General features: G+C 46.8%; 2 protein-coding genes across 5 annotated transcripts in view; one reads left to right on the top strand and one right to left on the bottom strand.

Moving 5' to 3' along the window:
• Positions 1-1,473: 1,473 nt before the first annotated feature.
• MPPE1 (metallophosphoesterase 1) lies at positions 1,474-15,546 on the top strand. Of its 3 annotated transcripts, none has more exons than XM_081097632.1 (10): positions 1,474-2,310; positions 6,204-6,587; positions 8,080-8,188; positions 9,787-9,890; positions 10,768-10,842; positions 12,458-12,566; positions 12,710-12,775; positions 12,862-12,984; positions 13,562-13,702; positions 14,710-15,546. In XM_081097632.1, exons 2-10 carry the CDS (start codon positions 6,319-6,321, stop codon positions 14,890-14,892), a joined length of 1,179 nt encoding a protein of 392 aa, XP_080953758.1. In that variant the 5' UTR covers positions 1,474-2,310; positions 6,204-6,318; the 3' UTR covers positions 14,893-15,546. The 3 variants fall into 3 exon arrangements, with proteins under 3 accessions (XP_080953758.1, XP_080953757.1, XP_080953756.1); XM_081097631.1 differs by having other exon boundaries at positions 1,475-2,261; XM_081097630.1 differs by lacking the exon at positions 1,474-2,310 and adding an exon at positions 2,547-2,665.
• Positions 15,547-16,757: 1,211 nt separating this feature from the next.
• The window catches only part of GNAL (G protein subunit alpha L), a gene marked incomplete at its 5' end in the record, with an annotated part of 102,031 nt that continues 99,423 nt past the window's right edge, over positions 16,758-19,365 (bottom strand). For both annotated transcript variants that reach the window (XM_081097627.1, XM_081097628.1), the window contains 2 exons: positions 16,758-17,978; positions 18,342-18,409. In XM_081097627.1, coding sequence (XP_080953753.1) covers positions 17,832-17,978; positions 18,342-18,409 — 215 coding nt within the window. In that variant the 3' untranslated portion in view covers positions 16,758-17,831. The remainder of the gene's footprint in view (positions 17,979-18,341; positions 18,410-19,365) is intronic.

Genomic DNA, 19,365 nt, shown 5'->3' with positions numbered 1-19,365 from the left:
ATTCCTTTCTCCTTCAAGGCTTAACAAACAAACAAGCCCACATATATTAACAACATTTTGCTAATATTGTTTTTTTTCCTATTTTTTCCCCTGGAGTATTAAAACAAATTTTAGAAATTATATAATTTTCCTGTAAACACTTTAGTATGTTTCTCTAATATTTAAAAAAACAAACAAAAAATCCAGGACTACAAGAGCATTATTATAGCAAAACTGCCATTCTTTAGTTCATCTAGCATCCATTCCATGTCCAAGTGTCCCAGGCTTTTAAAAAATGTTTTTCTTTATTTAAAACACACACACACACACACACACACACACACACACACACAAAACAACAAAAAAAAACTAGTTTATCTTAATTATAACCCAGACAAGGCCCACAAACTGCATTTGGCTAATGTGTCTGTATCTCAAGCCTGCTTTATCACAGATCTCCTCCCACCCTCCTTCCTTTGCTTCTGATGTTATTTATTGAATAAAGAAATTGGGCCATTTGGTCTGTAGAATTTCCCACATTCTGGATCGGCTGATTACTTCCTGGTGGGGTACAATAATATGTTCATTTGGTTACTACATTTCCGTAAGCTTGAAGTTAATTATAGGCTTAACTGGGCTTACCTTTCTCTTTCCTTTTCTTTTTTAGTTCATGGGGATACATTAGAAGTGAGGCTGCATACTTCCTATTGCATATCAATGTGCACATAGAGTCTGGTTGTCCCACTTTTGGTGATGCTAACATTGTTCATCTGGACATATTTGAAAGTATTATGATATTCTTTTTTTTAAAATATATTTTATTGATTTTTTTACAGAGAGGAAGGGAGAGAGATAGAAAGTTAGAAACATCTATGAGAGAGAGAAACATCGATCAGCTGCCTCCTGCACATCCCCTACTGGGGATGTGCCCACAACCAAGGTACATGCCCTTGACCGGAATCGAACCTGGGACCCTTCAGTCCGCAGGCTGACGCTTTATCCACTGAGCCAAACCGGTTAGGGCACGATATTCTTAATTAATAAAGTAATTACCTTTTACTGTTTACTCACCATATATCAGGCGTTTTGCTGGTTGCTTTCTATATGATTTTCTCACATTGCGTCTCAGTACATTAACTATACTCATAGATGTGCAAAAACATGCCAGCCCTGGTTGGTTGGAAGACTCTGAATTACTGCTCTGATCTGCAGTTTACTTCTTGTAACACAATGATTCCTGCTGACTTACAGTAAGGCTTATTTTGAGGATTATTTGAGATAATGAATGTGAAAGAACTTTGAAAAGTAGATGGGGCTATGCTATACTGTTACAACATTAGTAACATGAGTTAAAGGAAAACAGAAAGAAACCCCAGAATAGTCCTGTGACCGTCTCATTTATTCATCACACTTTTCTTGAAGGCACTTTGCCAGGCCCTGGAGTCGAAGATGAAAGACGCAGCGTCGGACCTCCGGGAGCGCGGTGTAGCGGGCGGAAGGCAGAGGGAGCTAGCAACCAGAGGGACAACGCCACAATGAGGCCAGAGCCACCCGCTTCCCGCGATCCGGTCTGGCTGGAGCCAGCGATCCCAGGGACAACGCCACAATGAGGCCAGAGCCACCCGCTTCCCGCGATCCGGTCTGGCGGGAGCCAGCGATCCCAGGGACAACGCCACAATGAGGCCAGAGCCACCCGCTTCCCGCGATCCGGTCTGGCGGGAGCCAGCGATCCCAGGGACAACGCCACAATGAGGCCAGAGCCACCCGCTTCCCGCGATCCGGTCTGGCGGGAGCCAGCGATCCCAGGGACAACGCCACAATGAGGCCAGAGAAACTCGCCGGCCGGGAGGGCTGCTCCCGGGGACCCGCACACAGTCCGCCAGGTGCCCTGGGCCGCGGCGGTTCTTAGCCCGCGGAGCCGGCCCGCTGGGGCTCTGCAAGGAGCGCGGCCCGGCTAGACGCGGAGGGCGGAGCGCACCGCCCGCGGGAGCCGCCTCTCCGGTCCGAGCCGAGGTCGTGCATTAAAGAAAGGATCACTCCAGCCTCCGCGGCTGCCTGGCTAGATCCGGGGGGCCCAGCGCGTGGGCAGCCCCGAGCCCACCGTTTCCCGGCCTGGCCGGAGGCAATCTTGCCCTCGCGGCCTTTCCGTGCCCAAGTGACTTCTCCTCCGTGCGCTCCCTACGCTTTTCCGGGGGGTGCTCTTGTCCCAGGCCTGCACCCGTGTGCAGCGACTTCCCAGGGGTTCGGAGGAGCGGCAGGACTCAGGACAGCCTAGAAGACATGTAAGGATGGCAGCGGGGACCGGTCGTTGAGGAAGGAGCAGCCGCGTGTGTGTGTGTTGTTTTTCTTTGGATCTATCGTTGGGGTTGCCAAAGGAGCCCGGACTGTGCTTCCCTTCCCGGGGTCGCAGGCCAGCCCGCTCTGTCTGCAAAGCTAGCGGGGTCCGGAGCCCCAGTTCCAGAACGTGGGTGCCGGGCGGGCGGGCCGGGGCGGGTTTTTCCGCCTTTTGAGGTCGCAGGGGCGGGGTTCCGGGGCGCCCGTGACACGCCCGGCCATGCTGCGGAACAGGAAGCGTCGGGGGGTTTCAGAGGACAGGGGAGATGTTGGGGTCCGGCTCGCCTGGGGTGCTGGGCTTTCCGGTCTGCATTGTGTCGTGCTGAGCGCCAGTGCAAGTGGGATTTTACAGGTATCCTCGTAACCGTGGGATAATATTTATGCTTCTAGGCTAATGGCTATTTCTTGTTTCTGCAAACTGGAACCTCCCTGCCCTTTTAAGATTGCAAGTTAATCTATTAGAAAAAAAAAGCACACCCACAGTATTAGTTATTTGCTGGGAAATCACTATTACTTAAGTAAGGCCCGTGTTATTAAATCGTAGGGGTTTCTCACTTCCTAGTTTATGATATAGATAGAAAAAACATGTTTTAAAATACCATTTAAGATAGAAATTTTAACCACAAATAGCCCTTGACGACATTGTGGTAATAATATATTTAAGATAACCAGCAAATACGAAAAAATTACAGGTCAGTGCATAGTAAACATTTAAAAAATATGTTTTTATTGATTTTTTAGAGAGAGGAAGAGGGAGAGAAACGCGGATGGCTGCCTCCTGCCCGCCCCCTATCGGGGATTGAGCCCTTATCCCAGGCATGTGCACAGACTGCAATCAGCAACTGCTTTGTGCACTGGAGGAAGCTCAACCAACTGAGCCACACCGGCCAGAATGTGAGCATTTTTTTAATGCTTTGGAGTGGGTGAGGGAAGGAATTTAAATATTCAACAATTTTGAAGTTAAAAATCAGTCAATAGATAAAATATTTTGCTCTCTAGTAAGGATTGCAGCTACTATTCTTATGTGTTGGGCAGTACAGAACAATGCTGCACACGTGTCTTACAATTACAGGGTGGGGGGGAATTAGGTTTACAGTCCTGAGAATGGAAAACAGTTTATTCTTATATTCTTATTTATAGGATTATTTTTCATATGAACAACTGTAAACCTACTTTTGCCCCATCCTGTAAAAAAAAATACACGTAGTATTTTAAAAGACCCATTCTTGAACAATAGCACAACATCAGTAATTTTTCTTTAGCTACGTGCTTCTCAGCTTTTTTAAAAAAACTTTCATTGTTGGTTAGGCTCATTGTCTGTGTGCCACCGAGCAGCAGTCATGTACCTTCTAAGAAGTGGTGCATTTTCTACTTAAAAAAAAAAATCCTCGGCCTGCAGACTGAAGGGTCCCAGGTTTGATTCCGGTCAAGGGCATGTACCTTGGTTGCGGCACATCCCCAGTAGGGGGTGTGCAAGAGGCAGATGATTGATGTTTCTCTCTCTTCATCGATGTTTCTAACTTTCTATCTCTCTCCCTTCCTCTCTGTAAAAAATCAATAAAATATATTTTTTAAATAATCCTCACCTGAGGACATGTTTGGAGAGAGGAAGGGAGAGATAAACATCCATGTGAGCTACACCGACTGGGCTACATTCTATGGGTTTTAACAATGTATAATGACTATTATAACAATGTATGTCCACTGTTATACTATCACTCTAAAAATACTTTGTGTTCTACCTGTTCATCCCCCCTCCCTTCCCTCCCAATCCCCTAACCCTGTCCCCAATCCCTGGCAATCATTGATCTTTTTACTGTCTTCATAGACTTGCTTTTTCCAGAATGTCATATAGGAGGAATCATACAGTATGCAGGCTTTTCGCATTAGCTTCTTTTCCTTAGTAATGTATATTTAAGGGCCTTCCATGCTTCTTTCATGGCTTGATAGCTTTTTTTTTTTTTTTTTTTAGCACTGAATAATAGTTTATTGTCTGGATGTAACAGTTTGTTTATCCATTCACCTGCTAAAGGACATCTTGGTTGCTTCCAAGTTTTGGCAATTATGAATAAACCTGCTGTACATATCTGTGTACAGGTTTTTGTGTGGATAGAAGCTTTAAACTCATTTGGGTAAATATCAAGCAGCACAATTGCTGGGTCATAGGGTAAGTGTTTGTTTAGTTTTATAAGAAACTGCCAAATTGTGTTCCAAAGTGGCTGTCCCATTTTGCATTTCCACTAACAATGAATGAGTTGATGTTGCCAGTCTTCTGGATTTGGGCCATTCTAATAGGTATGTAGTGACAACTTATTTTAATTTACATTTCCCCGATGACATATAATGTGGAACATCTTTTCATATACTTATTTGGAAAGGTGGCTGTTAAGGTCTTTGGCCCATTTTTAGTTTATTTTTAATTTTTATTTTTTACCCAGCTACATTGAGGGACAATTGACAAATAAAATTGTATATATTTAAAATATACAATGTGATGATTTGAGATTGTGAAATGATTACCACAATCAGGTTAATTAACACAGCCATCATCTCACATAGTTAGCTTTTTTTTTTCTAATATATTTTATTGATTTTTCACAGAGAGGAAGGGAGAGAGATAGAAAGTTAGAAACATTGATGAGAGAGAAACATCGATCAGCTGCCTCCTGCACATCTCCCACTGGGGATGTGCCCGCAACCCAGGTACATGCCCTTGACCGGAATCGAACCTGGGACCTTTCAGTCTGCAGTCCGACGCTCTATCCACTGAGCCAAACCGGTTTCGGCAGTTAGCTTTTTTGATGTGGTGACAACATTTAAGATTTCTCCTCTTACTTCTGCCCAGACCTCTGGCACTGCTCGCAGAGCTGGAGTGCTCTGTAGCCTCCAGGTCACCGTCCATTTGAAAATGCTTGTCTTGAGCATTAGCTGAGCAACCTTCAGTAGAATGCCACCTGTGCTAGCCTATCTCAGGCCATCCTTTTATTAACCTTTCTCGTCAGAGGTGTCAAAAATAGATGCTTTCTTTATAGGATGCAAAGTCCATCTATGACTCAGATGAATCCATAAACATTTAAAGTTTCCCTTAGAGAACCACTGCACATACATGTCTTATTACAGAGGCCACCCAGAGTTTCAAGGCTGATATGCAGACGAAAAGCCCATATGGTGAAAGTATGTATTATCTGAATGCAGTATTCAGAGATGGTGGCTCTGTCAGACCCTGTCCCCTGAGCCCAGAGCGAGGGAAAGGCATTGCTTGGGCCTCTGAAGCACACGGTGTGTGAATGGTCACTTTTGTGTGTGGAAAAGAGTGTAGAAAAATGATGAATTCACACCAACCCATTACAAAGGGCTTATGACCTATTGGTTTAAGGTCCTGGAGGGGTGACTCCTTTTAGGAGTCAGTCAGATTACACTTCAGTAGTATCTGTGGACTTTCCCTATGTCTGCTATCTAAAGCATCCATCTGATTGATTTTTGTTTAATGATTTTCAAAGTAGTGGTAAAGTTTTATCAGCTGAGTGGGCAGCAATTCTAATAGCGTTATTCTGGCCTACCTGGTTATCAGTAATCAGACATATATCATTGTAAGACCATTTGTTCAGTTGGGAATGTAGATTGAATTCTGTGACTCCTTAGTTCACTAAAATAATTTTCTTTTTATTGACTTCAGAGAGGAAGGGAGAGGGAGAGAGATAGAAACATCAATGGTGAGAGAAAATCATTGATCGACAGCCTCCTGCAACCTGGGCATGTGTCCTTGACCGGAATCGAACCCAGGACCCTTCAGTTCGCAGGCCGATGCTCTATCCACTGAGCCAAACCGGCCAGGGCTCATTCATTCTTAATACCGAACCATAACCCAATCCTTTCCCTTTTCCCTGTAGGTTCATGGCTAAGACCTGGACATCGTCTGCACCTTCCCCGGGATTCGACAGTTTCCTAGTGGTGACTTCTTGATGCGTCTGACTCGTGGTTGCTGGCAGCTCCTGGGCTGGAGACATGGCTGCTTTCCCATTTGGGTTTGGAAGGCTGTTGAAGAGAAGGAGTTTCTTGCTGTTGAAACTCATAGCTTTTGTCTGTTCCGTGCTTGTGTTTTGTGAATTTTTAATCTATTACTTAGTGATCCTTCCGTGTAATTGGCCCGAGGTGAAAACTCCAGCCCATGGCGGGAAACAAGAGACTCTCGAACCTGTCCTGAAAGCCATGTTTTTGGCCGATACCCACTTGCTTGGGGAAGTAAGAGGCCACTGGCTAGACAAATTACGGAGGTAGGAGCTAACATCAGGAATCTTTCTGAAATTCTGTAGGCAAAAGGTATAGTGCTCTCCCCACTGGCCAGGCTGAATAGCTTCAGGATTATTCACTATTTTCCTCTCAAAGGAAAACATGGGGCAGTTGACTTCTCCTTGAACTTACTATTTACTGAGCATCTGTTATATACAAGGACCCAGAGTTTGGAAGGGAGGTCTGGGTCTGAGCCTCATGACTTTGGACAAGTTACTAGGGCCTCTGAGCCTGTCTCTGCCTCCTTGTTTGTAACTGGGCTCACCTGAGAAACGCCTCAGGCTGTGTGAAGAAAACGCCCACAGCAACGCCCAGCACATGGCTGTGGTCAGCGAAGGTACGTTTCCCTTTCCCCTGCGCGGGGCGGACCCTCACAGGCACTGGAATGTGTTTTGAGCTCGCTTGGCTTTGGTCCACTCTGGCAGCAGGAGGAGCAGAGCGGCTGTGGCTGCCTCCCTGGGGGAGGATCAGCTCCTGTCTCCACCTTAGACCTGCCCAGCGCCGTCTGTCTGTTTTCCCACAGGAGGCTTTTAAGAAATTTTAATGGTGGTGAAATACACATGACATAAAAGTTATCATCTTAAGCATCTTTTGTTAAAATCCTCATCTGACAATTTGTTTTTATTCAGCTTAGAGACAGAGGAAGGGGGCTGGGGGTGGTGGCGGGGGGGGGGGGGGGGGGGGAGGGAGGAGAGAGAGAGAGAGAGAGAGAGAGAGAGAGAGAGAGAGAGAGACATTCATGTAGAGAGAGAATCATTGATTGATTGCCTCCTGTACTTGTCCTGACTGGGGATCAAACCTGTAACCTAGGTATGTGCCCTGACCAGGAATCGAACCCGCAACCTCTTGGTGTATGGGATGACGTTCCGACGACGAAACTAGGACCCGGAGAGAGTAGGCACCATTCTCAGAGCTCCACAGCTGGCCAGGGGGTGGAGCTGGGATGCTAAGCCATTGCTCCTCAGGTTCCAGCTCCAGGCTCTTTGCATTCACTTGCTCACCTAAAGGATAATGGCGAGTGTGCTTCTCTCATTGTCTCCCCCACTCCTAAGGCAAGAAGTTGAGGTCCCTTCGCGAAGTGGAAGTTAAGGCAGATGCTGTCATCTGCTCGGTGTCCTGCAGAATCAGTCTACACGGGGCAGCGTTGGCAGCTGCACTGAGCTCTCAGATCCCCAGGGCTCTCATGACTGAGTGTAGGCTTCGGGGTGCAGTGTGGGCCTGATCTGTGGGTACCATCGGAGGCGTCAGCCTTTGATAAGTGTGGGAGGGGCAGCCTGACCCCCCCTTTGGTGCCTTCGCTCCCCACTTTTAATCGGGATTCTTTCTTTGGTCCTCCAGGCAGTGGATGCGAATGCGAGGATGGGGCCAGAGAGGAAGGAGAATGGGACCATTTAGTTCCCCTTTTAAATGGCCTGTAAGACAGATGTGGGCTCCCCCCCGAGAAACAGCCTGATGCCTTTTCCCATTGGCCTCTAGGGAATGGCAGATGGAGAGAGCCTTCCAGACGGCTCTGTGGTTGTTGCAGCCGGAAGTCGTCTTCATTTTGGGAGACATCTTCGATGAAGGGAAGTGGAGCTCCCCCCAGGTAGGACCCTTCAGTCCTGGCACCCTAATCCTGCTTTCGCGTCCTGTACGGGCAGCCCAGCAAATGCATGGAGCAATGTCGGTGAGGGTTGGAAGTTTTGCTTAATACTAACAATGTATACTCTGTCTTGAAGATTATTAGGGTCTGTGTCTAATATCTCGAGTTAGGTTGACTAATCTCATATTTGTCTATGTAGGAAATATGCCCATTAGCCAGACATTGTTGGAATGCACAGTCCCACGAACCTCTTTCAAAAGGGGGAAATTAGCAAATAAATGGATGCTATTTCAGCTGTCACCAAAATGACAGAATACACAGTGAAATGTAATTTGGCTTTACATTCTTATTTAACCACTAACTCCTAAGAACTGTGCTACGTAAGTTACTTGCCACCATCCTCTTATTTCCTTTCTTCTGAGGGAGAGGTGCCGGAGGAGCCCTGAGGGCTTCGTGTTCGGCTCCTCTGCCTTCAGGGGTCCTGAGGCCTCTGTGGGGTGTTGAGCTGATGGTAAGAGAGGCTGTTCTCCCCTTAGCTGTCACTGCCTTGCTCTTTACATTTCTGGAATTAGGAATAATTAAAACGAGCTCCTCTTCTACTTAGTTAAAAAAGTTTAGTCACTAATGGTTTTTGGAAGATATTAAAATCCATTGGTATTTCACAGGACAATCCAAAAGCTGTGCAAAGAAGGTCTTGGTCCAGATGTGATAGAAACCCAGTGTTTATAGGTTGCAATGTCTGCTGTCATCTAGTTCAAAATTAAATATGAGCTAATGGAAATGCTATCTGTAAGAAGCAACTAGTTATAAAATGAGATTGGATATCATGTTGCTTTTCCAAATTAAGGGCAACATTTTATGTTTTTCTAATTTTATGTTATTCTGATTTTATATTATTCTAACTCTAAATATTATTTGTTGGAGTGGAGTCTTTGTAAATGCACTGAAGGGTTCTATACAGCATATTTCCCTAGGTTGGGCCATACTTAAAACGTTTAGGATAAAGTTGATTTCTAGTCAACTAGGTATTATCGACCCTAGAGTTATCCACTTGATATTTTTAAGCTTAATAAAAATGAAAACTATATGAACATAATTCTCAAGATTTAATAGTTAGATTTTGTTTCCCCCCAATGTCATCAGGCCTCACTTCCTCAGCTGTGGCCACAGTGAAATGCTAAATGCTTGTCCTTGTCTTGGTGGAGATGCATGAATTTACTTAACATTTCCCAAGAGTTTGTTCTTAGAACATGTCCAGATCTGATGTGATTCCCAAGCTGGGGTCCTTGTGTCACCTTCAGGGGATATTAAAAAAATAGCTGAATAAACCAAATATTTCGGGGGGGGGGGGGGAGAGGGTTGCCAGTTAATTTTTTAAGATGAGTATAGCATTTAATTAAATTTTGGCATCAAATTAAATAATTAAAATATTAAGTTAGTTTTGGAAAAAGAAGTTTGACATAAAATTAGACATTCTGTGTTCTACATGAGCTTTATGGGCATCGGATTTGGACAGGGGCACTAACTTCTCACCATCAAAAGGGGGAGCCACAGAGAAGAGAAGGTTCTTTGGGCCCCACAGTGACCATTTTATCCCGCAGGCCTGGGCGGATGATGTGAAGAGGTTTCAGAAAATGTTCAGACACCCAGGTCACGTGCAGCTGAAGGTAGTTGTTGGCAACCATGACATTGGCTTCCACTACCAGTAAGTAGCTCACTACAGCATGGCTACGGGAGCCCTCTTGCTGACTGTAGTTTCGAATCTGCTACAGTTTAGGTGAAAGCCTTATTTGGACTGTGTGGAGGGAATCTGTATAAAGTGTAAGCTCTGGAGTATAAGCTCCAGGAGGGCCAGGGTTTTTGCCTTGGTGCATCGGACACCCTCAACAGAACTCTTAAATGAATGATTTGTGTGTGCCTTTGGGTGATTCTAACTGGAAACTTGCCTTTAGTGGCCAATTATTTTCTTTGGGACTCAGAAAACAAGATGGTAAAAACTTGAATAGCTAATATTTATATAGTGCTTATTATGTGCCTGCCTGTGTTAAGCACTTTATGTCCACACATTAACTCATTTAATCTTTACCCCGGTCCTATTATTTTACCCATTGCACCAGTGAGGCAGCGGAGGCCCTTGGGACTAAGTCACTTGCCATAGGCCTGACGGTTATTCAGAAGTGCGGTAGTGGAGCTGAGAGTTGCACCTTGATAACCTGGGGCCAACTGGAGCTCTGAACTAACAATGCTTGTCTGGGGCTCAGATCCTGAAAGGTTTTTTTGTGTGTGTGTTCATGATAACTCTTAAGATATTTTAAAATGCCTTGTTCTGCCCCTGCCGGGTGGTTCAGTTGGTTGGGGCGTTGTTCCCTACACCAAAAGGTTGCAGGTTCAATTCCCAGTCAGGGCTTGTACCTAGGTTTCGGGATTGATCCCTGGTCAGGGCGCATATGGGAGGCAACTGATTGATATTTTTCTCTCATGTGGATGTTTCTCTCTCTCTCTCTCTAAAAATCAATGAACATATTCTAAAAAGCTTAAAATGGCTTGTTCTGAAAAATGTTTCTTTTTACAATTGAATGTAGGATGAACAGATACAGAATAAAACGATTTGAGAAAGTTTTCAACCCTGAAAGGCTATTTTCATGGAAAGGAATTAAGTGAGTATTTGTGAATTCTTATGTCCTTTAGTCCTTGGGAACTTAATTTTTCAAAGGTGACTGCCATGCTGGGTCAGACCCATGGTCTGTTGGGCCTGGTTTACAGTCTCTGATGAAGGTGTCTCATATCCTCGTTGATGGTCCCCATCGGAGTCACCACCCTAGTTTTCCCTGACAATCCAGTGAATTGGTTAGTCTATGACTTCGCCTGGCCACTGAGGGAATTTTATTCTTTCTGTCAGCGCCATCTGTGGATGATAGAAATTTCACCAGTCCACTTTGTAAAGAAGTATTTTTTATTTGTTCAGCATTTACTTATTTCCTTTGTAAAGGGTGTTCCTGTAGTTACGGTGTCCTAGGATGTGACGGCCAGTGTGCTGGCTGTGCTCTGTAGCTCTGGGCCTATCCCCCACTCCCCTCAGCCTTGAGTTTTAGATCATAGCTTCCTAACCCTTTGTCTGACCATCAGCACCCGCTCCCCCACCACAGGGCAGTCCCTTGACCCTTCCTGGTCTCTGTGTGTTTGAGCTCAGTGGCCCCGCTGGTACATGCACATTATTCTAGCTGCGGACTAGTGGGAAGAGAAAAGGCGGGAGAGGAAGTTTTCCTTGTTTTGACCACATCCTTCCTGTGGCATCCAGGACTCTGTTGGCTTTGGCCAGAGCAGCTCATGGGCCCATCAAATGATCTGATCTGTGTGCAGCCCCCAGGGACCAGGGGCCAGTGGGCTCTCCACAGACGCCCTGGTTCCATCCCTTTGCCTGCAGGGCAGAGCCTAGTAGCTTCCTTTCCTGAGTCAGAATGGAGACTCGACACAGAGTTTTTTCTTCCTGAGCCTGGAGTTCAAGAAGTTTTCATTAAATACCCCGATCATATTTCAGGTCATTTGATCAGTCAGCTCCTCATCTCTAAAATTCTTTACATTTCAAGCAAGCTTTACGACAGGTACCTTCTTCATGCCCAGTTGCTATGTGTGTAGGAAATAAAAACAAATTTAATGGGAGCTTATCGAGAACAGAACTAAAGTGGTTGCCAAAGAGAACTGTAGTTGACTTGGTGTGGGATTATCTATACCAGTCAACTCTACCCAGCACCCCAGCCCCACCCCCCAGCCCTGCCTGTTTGCTGAGTACACGGACGTCACTGAACATTGCCCATCGTTCCCGTTAGGAAATAACAACGCCTAACATTCACTTTCCAGCGGCAGGCCCTATTCTGTTGTGATCTTTCATTTAATTCTCACAATAAGCCGATGGCGTGGGTGGACTATTCATATCCCTGTTTGGCAGGTAAGGCGCCAGGAGGCTCAGTAACTTGCCCAGGGAACACGCTGAGCTTAGTGGTATCTGTCCTAGAGCTCCTGCACGCTGGCATTTCTCCTAAGTTCCGGGTTACAGATGCTTTCACCACGTCCTGGACTCCACTCCCCGTAATGCCATTTTGTTTTCTTAATATCGACTCCCGCCTAAACACACAGACTAGTCGAGTTGAGATTTAAAGCTGCTCTGGGAGTCCCTTCATCCTGTGGCTGCCTCGCTCCATTTCCTGGGGATAATGTCGCAGGAAGACAGTACCCGGGAAGCCCCTGACTCTCCGCTTGCTCCCTCTGCCTCAGCTTTGTGATGGTCAACAGCGTCGCCCTGGAAGGGGATGGCTGCAACATTTGCTCTGAAGCAGAGGCTGAGCTCATGGACATTTCTCACAAGCTGAACTGCTCCCGAGAGGTAGGCGAGGACCTGAGGGGCACAGGTGCCTTCAGTGCTGGGTGTCCTGCGGGCACGGCGAGCGGGTCTCAGCTCCCGCTCCCCTTCCTGCCATGCACCCGATCCTGGGCTTGCCAGCTCACTGAGTGATTTCTGACCGGCAGGAGCAGCGCCCCGGCCAGTGTGGGAATGGGCCGCCGCTGCCGGCCTCGGCCCCCGTCCTCCTGCAGGTGAGGTGGGGAGGAGCCGCTCCGGGTGCTGGGCAGGCCACGCAGGGTCCCGCGAAGCCGCTGACGCCTCTCTCAACCCCGGGCAGCATTTCCCGCTTTACCGGCAAAGCGACGCCAACTGTTCTGGGGAGGACGCCGCGCCCCCGGAGGAGAAGGGCATCCCCTTTAAGGAGCGATATGACGTGCTTTCTCGGGAGGCCTCACAAAAGGTTGGGCAGCTCGCCAGGCTCTCACAGGAGGACAGATGACCCTTGTAGTTTTGACGGAGGGACGGAGGGACGGAGGGACGGAGGGAGGGTTCTGGCGGTATTTTAGATTTTTTATGCCATCGTTTTGTTCCTCCCACCCCACCCCCAGTAAATCCACTTCTGTTTGCTAATATCCAGTTAATGACAGTCTCAGCTATTCTGTATTCAGAAATTTCCCACCAACTTAAATGTATGTGGAAATGTAAATGGAACTTAAGAGTTAAACTTTTAGGGGCTTAAAATGCTCTTTCTTAACTGTATATTTATATAATGTTATTGCTAATAGCATATAAACATACTTATGAGATAAATGTATTAAATATTTATAAAAACAGTGACATCGGAGAGAAGAACAGATTCTCTCTAGGAGCCTGAACTTACTTTGACTAGAATCTGAAGAAACCAAAGGATTTTAAGGGAAAATCAGAGCAGTCCCACGAAGTGGGGATTTCAGATCTAACTTAATGGGGCCAGCAGGGCGGGGCCCGGCGGGGCTCTGGGCCAGCGCTCACCGCCTGTCGCTGTCCCCTGTGCGCAGCTGCTGTGGTGGCTCCGGCCGCGCCTGATCCTGAGCGGCCACACGCACAGCGGCTGCGAGGTGCTCCACGGGGCCGGGGTCCCCGAGCTCAGCGTGCCGTCTTTCAGTTGGAGGAACAGAAACAACCCCAGTTTCATCATGGTAACGTGAACATTTATTGTCGTCTCAAAGCTTTCATAAGTATTTAAATCAACACAGTCATCAACTATCGACTGCTGCAATCTGTAAAAATATACAAAAGCCATACAGAAACGTCCCCACCCCACATGCACACTTAGCTGGATGCACTGCCCCCCATCTGACCCCTGCCTACCATTATTCCCGAGGGGCGGCGGGAGGAGCCGCTTGCAGAGTGGTTGACCCTTCAGGGACGGCAGTGTCCTCAGTATGAGACTCTGTGTGTTGACTTTTTTAAGGGAACAGGGTCCTTAATTCCTTAGCTGTGTGCAGCTTCCTTGTCTTATTTTCCAAACGGGCCCAGGTGCTCTGGCAGAAAAACGCTGCAGCTCTCCCACGTCGATGAACACGGTAAGCGCCCAGTCACCGGTGACTGACACTATACTTTCCATCCGGGAGACAAAACTGCCTGGGCGCTTACCGTGTTGAGGTGGTTTCCATCAGTGACCACCTGAGGTTGCAGCTCCTTTTGCCCTCGGGTTGCCGCATCCAGTGCCTCGTGCTTTTATGCCAGGGACTTGTACTTCATGAAAAGATGGGGAAAACCTCATGTTGTCAAATTCAAAGTCGTAAAGGAAAACATTCCCACTGTCACCCCACATAGCAAATATGTCTACAAAAAAAAAAAAAGCAAGCCACTGAGATGCCTCTGACACATGTATATCTAGGCGACAGATCGCTCACGTTAGCATCAAGAGGCATGAGAAACGGCCTCGCACTCCCGTTCCTCGATGACCGCTGCTCTGTCTCCGTGCCTCTCTGAGTATCTCTCGGGTGGTGGAGGAACCCTAGACTTCCTTCTCACCACCGCTTGTGTGGGCTGCAGATGTGCCTCTGTAAGTCCCAGGCGGGGAGGGCTGCTCCCTGCCTCACCTAAGTCAGCCAGGGAAGCTGCCGTGTGTGTAAGAGACTCGTGTGGGAGCTGTGCATGGAGCGCTCACTGCAGTGTAACGTTCTCATTTCCTTTCCAGGGCAGCATGACGCCCACAGAGTATGCCCTGGCCAAGTGCCACCTTCCCTTGGAGGACACGGTTCTGATGACGTACTGTGCAGCCGCGGGGCTCCTCGTGGTCCTCATGTTGGTTCACCTTGGACTTGTAGCCTCACCTGTTCTTTTTGGTTATAAGCTGCTCAGAAAGTTTAAGACAGTGTGAAGAGCAGGAGGCTTTTTGCATTTAGTCATCGACATCAAAGCCAAAGAAACTGAACTTCAGGCGGTGCTCATGGGAGATGAGACCCAAGTAGACGACTGTCTTGATGCACATCACAGAAATGCTAAATCATGGATGCAAATGACTGCAGAATAAATAGTTTATTGTACTGTTCTCATGCTATGAAAATGGAACATGTACTCTACGACAAGTCTGTTTTCTCATTTTTTTTTCAAATATATGTGGAATCAAAGATTGTATCTGTACAATACGTAAATGCTATTTATTAACGTCATCACTTGCATGCACTGGACAGGCCTTCCTTCCCCAGGAGGGAGTCAGCAGCCCTGCGGCACACAGGGGCTTAGGTGTGCACACACCAAACATGGGGTTCGCTTCTGTCCTCCTATGACGTTGTTCTCAAAGTCCTATATAGTACAAAGCTGTACAATGAAAATGAAAGTACAGATGACACGAGGAGGAATATACTGTCTACACAGACTTTTTAAAATCAGGGTAATTTTCTCTCTAGCAGACTGAGTTGTTAAATTGGAACTTAATGCCTGTCAATGATGAAAATAAATTTGAAAAATGGATGAGGGAGTTTTTTTTTTTTTTTTTGTATTTAAAAATAAATATCTAGGTAATTTTAAGCCAGATTTGTTTTTGTGTGTATTTTTTCAATCAAACTTTTAAATAGGAAGTTTAGTTACAGGAGGATTGTTGAGTAATAGTAATGCATGCAACAATATATGCCTTTATTTTTTTTGTGTGTGTGTGTGTGGGTTCTGTTCAGTTTTCATGTTTTACTTTGAAAGTGCAAAGGAAACGGAAAATAAGTTCTGCTTTAGATGTCTCAGCTCAACCGAGAGTTTTACCGAACAGTTAAGGATCAGAGGGGAGCAGGAATTCGGTGATCATGAGATAAGATGTTTGTTGCATTGATTGTCTATCAAGTAGTCATCCTTTCATGTTAAACTAGTAGTATTTAACATTGGATAAGTTTATAAAGGATGATAAAAATGCTAATTATATTATAGAGTAGACTTTAAAATTCCAACAAATACTAGAAGACTAAAAAGGGAATTAATGAAGTAATGTAGGCTAGGCTGTCACTTCTCTGGGTTTGTACTGTTGAACTACAGCTTTGGACACCGTTCCAGAGCATCTCTGACCTCCGGACACTGCCCTCAAAGCTGTGGCTGCGGCCAGAATAGAAAACGTCTCTGCGACAGTGGTTCTTGCTTTCTAGATACACGGTGCCAGAACTTTTGAGACAGCATTTGCAGATCTTTCAAGTTTGAGAAACAGCCATATATGTTGACTTTATATTTCAAACAAAAGGTCTGTCACGTTTCTTCTTCAAAAGGCAAGTGGGAGTGCCATCCTTGGATTCTCCTAGGAAGAATCCAAGACACAAACGTTGACACCCTCTTGTCTTCTTCCTATTTGTTTAAGATGGAACCTGTGGTCAAGTAAGTGGCTCAAAAGCTTCGACAGTGGTAATGGTCAACCCATTTCCACGCAGGGAACATGCAAACATCCTTAAGTAGCAAAATAATCAAGGAACATACTATCTGGAGAGAAAAAACATCTTGGATCCCTGTGTTCCCTGAAGGGAGCTTGTGATGTTAGTAAGCATTATTTCTAAGATGTGGAAGATTGATGTGTATTATACATTTATATATATATGTGTGTGTGTGTGTGTGTGTGTGTGTGTGTGTATATATATATATATATATATATATAAATATGTAAATTTTTAAAGTCAAGGAGTATTTTTCAAAGTCCTACCTTGATAAAATGTCCTAAATTCCACAGATACCATTCATTCCCTTCCTTAGAGAAGCGGCAGGTCACGTAGACACTTAGCTGTTCAGCACAATAAAAACACGTAGCTTTTACAGGTGTAGCCATAATCAAGGCACAGAGATCTACCAGGAGTTTTCTTTAGTAGTTATACAAAATAATCTCACATGTTGTGGTCTGTACAGTGTAATAAACCAGCAATAAAACAACAAGAATATATGAGAGAAGACTGTTGCCCGAGCAGAGGGAAAGTCTAGAGCAGCGGTTCTCAACCTGTGGGCCGCGACCCCTTTGGAGGTCGAACGACCCTTTCACAGGGGTTGCCTAAGACCATCGGAAAACACATATATAATTAATTACATGTTGTTTTTGTGATTAATCACTATGCTTTAATTATGTTCAATTTGTAACAGTGAAATTGGGGGTCACCACAACATGAGGAACTGTATTAAAGGGTCGCGGCATTAGGAAGGTTGAGAACCACTGGTCTAGAGAATCATTTTCAGACGGGACACACTTCGCAGTAGTGAAGGTGGTAGGTTTTCTGCCTAAAAAGCAAAGGCTCAAAGTAGCTCTAACTCAAATGCCTGAGGCTAGCAGAGGCTCAAAATATGACTGAGAAAAGGTGTTCTTGCCACTCTGTGGCCTGGGGCCTCCTGAGTCTTGGGCTAATGCAGATCAGAAGCGGTGGCCACTTGTCCGCCTGCAGCTTCATAGAGCTAGAATCGGGGAGCTGTGGCGCCCCGCATCTCACAGTCCTGCTGGGTAACTTGAGGGGGGAGGGGGTGAGGGGGAAGGGCGCTTCTCTGCCATCTCTCAAGATTTTAATGAATCAATCAATCAATCAATCAATCACTGACTAGATGAATAGAAGGGGCCCCACCTCGAGACATCTCACTGCAGTGTCACCCAAGTGAGCGCGGATGGTTGGCAGTGACACAAACTGGGGAGGGTGGGGAACGTCATGGTCAATGAAAACAACAGCTTCAAACCAAACCTGAGGGGAACAGAGGTAGCCAGAGGCTTGGTGGTCACGCCCGGGAGCCGACACGGAGCAGGACAGACACTGGGCTTGGGGCTGTGGACGGGAGGGCGGGGGGAGAGGGCGCCAGGAGGCGGCCCACCCCGGCGTCTCACAAGAGTTCGTACTGCTTGAGGTGCATCCTCTGGATGATGTCGCGGCAGTCGTTGAAGACCCTGCGGATGTTCTCCGTGTCCACCGCGCAGGTGAAGTGCGGGTAGCAGTAGTGCTTGCCGTCCCCGGTGGCTGTGCTGATCCTCTGCAAAAACAGGGGTGTCTGTGCTGCGGGGCCTCCGGCCACCTGCCCAGGGGCACATGGGACCGCAGCCCCGCCCCTCATTCTCAGAGAAGGACCTGGGCAGCACTTGGATCAGAGACTCAGGGCTGGGGGTGTCGTCTGACAGGGAGCACAGCGGTAGGGAGTGTCCCACTGCTGAACACGCAGCTGGAAACCAAGGAAGCTGGCCTGGCTCGGGCCCGGGAGCTGAGGATTCAGCTGGGGCAGGGCACACATGTGAAAGGCAGCCACTGGCTGGTTGGCTCAGTGGTGGTCAGCATTTGCAAACTGCAAAGAACCATAACACTCTCCGGGGGTAGGAAAACAGTTAATAACACTGCTTACCAAAAACAGATCCCTTATAAAGAACTTGGCTCTTGTAACTTTGGGATCTTCTCCCGCATCTGGTGTCGCTGTAGAAATTACAAGAGGAATTTTATTTAAATAATGTGAAACTGAACTACAACTCTGTGAAAACTTAAAAGGAATGACAAAGTTGGACTGCGAGCCAGGCTGGTGTGGCTCTGTGGTTGAGCATCGACCCGTGAACCAAGAGGTCACTAGTTCGATACCGGTCAGGGTTGTGGGCTAGATCCCCAGTATGGGGTGTGCAGGAGGCAGACGATCAGTGACGTTTCTCTTTCATTGATGTTTCTATCTCTCTGTTCCTCCCCCTTCCTCTCTCTCTAAAAACCAATAAAAACATATTAAAAAAACAAGAACAAAGTTGGACTACGATATAGCATTAAAAGACACGTATGGCAACCTGGCCAGCGTGCTAAATGATTAGAGCATTAGCCTGTGCACCAAAGGGTCATGGGCTTGATTCTCAGTCAAGGGCATGTACCTGGGTTGCTGGTTTGCTCCCCGGCCTGGGTCAGGGTACATGTGGGAGGCAACTAATCGATGTGTCTCTCACACTGATCTCTCTCTCTCTCTTTCTCTGGTGGTAGGGGGATAACTTTCACTCAAATAAAATGACAGCATCTCACTGAACACTGGCCACACCCGCAGCTGCCTTCACCGTCAGCGGTCTCTGGCGGAGAGAGGCCCCGGTCTCCAGGAACTGGCACCAGGCCTGTGGCTGCGGCTGCAGGGGTGGATCTGCTCAGCCAGGCCACATTCCCATTCCATCAGCCTTGTTCTTAGAAATACCCCCTCCTACTGTTCCTACCACAGACTACAGCATCTGCAGCCCCAGTTAAAATCAGTGGGGCGCCCGGCCAGTGTGGCTCAGTGGTTGAGCATCGACCTATGAACCAGGAGGTCACAGGTTGATTCCCGGTCAGGGCTCATGCGGGATTGTGGGGCTCGATCCCCAGTGTGGGGCGTGCAGGAGGCAGCTGACCAATGATTCTCAGTCAAGGGC

The sequence above is a fragment of the Myotis nattereri genome, assembly GCF_964212035.1.
Source record: "Myotis nattereri genome assembly, chromosome: 8".
NCBI lineage: Eukaryota > Metazoa > Chordata > Mammalia > Chiroptera > Vespertilionidae > Myotis > Myotis nattereri.
The sequence above is the reverse complement of the archived record's forward strand: the minus strand, read 5'-3'. Positions and strand labels throughout refer to the sequence as shown.

What these genes read in the sequence shown, in the direction of transcription:
- MPPE1 (XM_081097632.1), top strand. Translation starts at nt 6,319, where the DNA reads ATGGCTGCTTTCCCATTTGGGTTTGGAAGGCTGTTGAAGAGAAGGAGT. An exon ending in GACATTGGCTTCCACTACCA is followed by an intron (nt 9,891 to 10,767) that starts GTAAGTAGCTCA and finishes AATTGAATGTAG; the next exon opens with GATGAACAGATACAGAATAA. An exon ending in AGCTGAACTGCTCCCGAGAG is followed by an intron (nt 12,567 to 12,709) that starts GTAGGCGAGGAC and finishes TCTGACCGGCAG; the next exon opens with GAGCAGCGCCCCGGCCAGTG.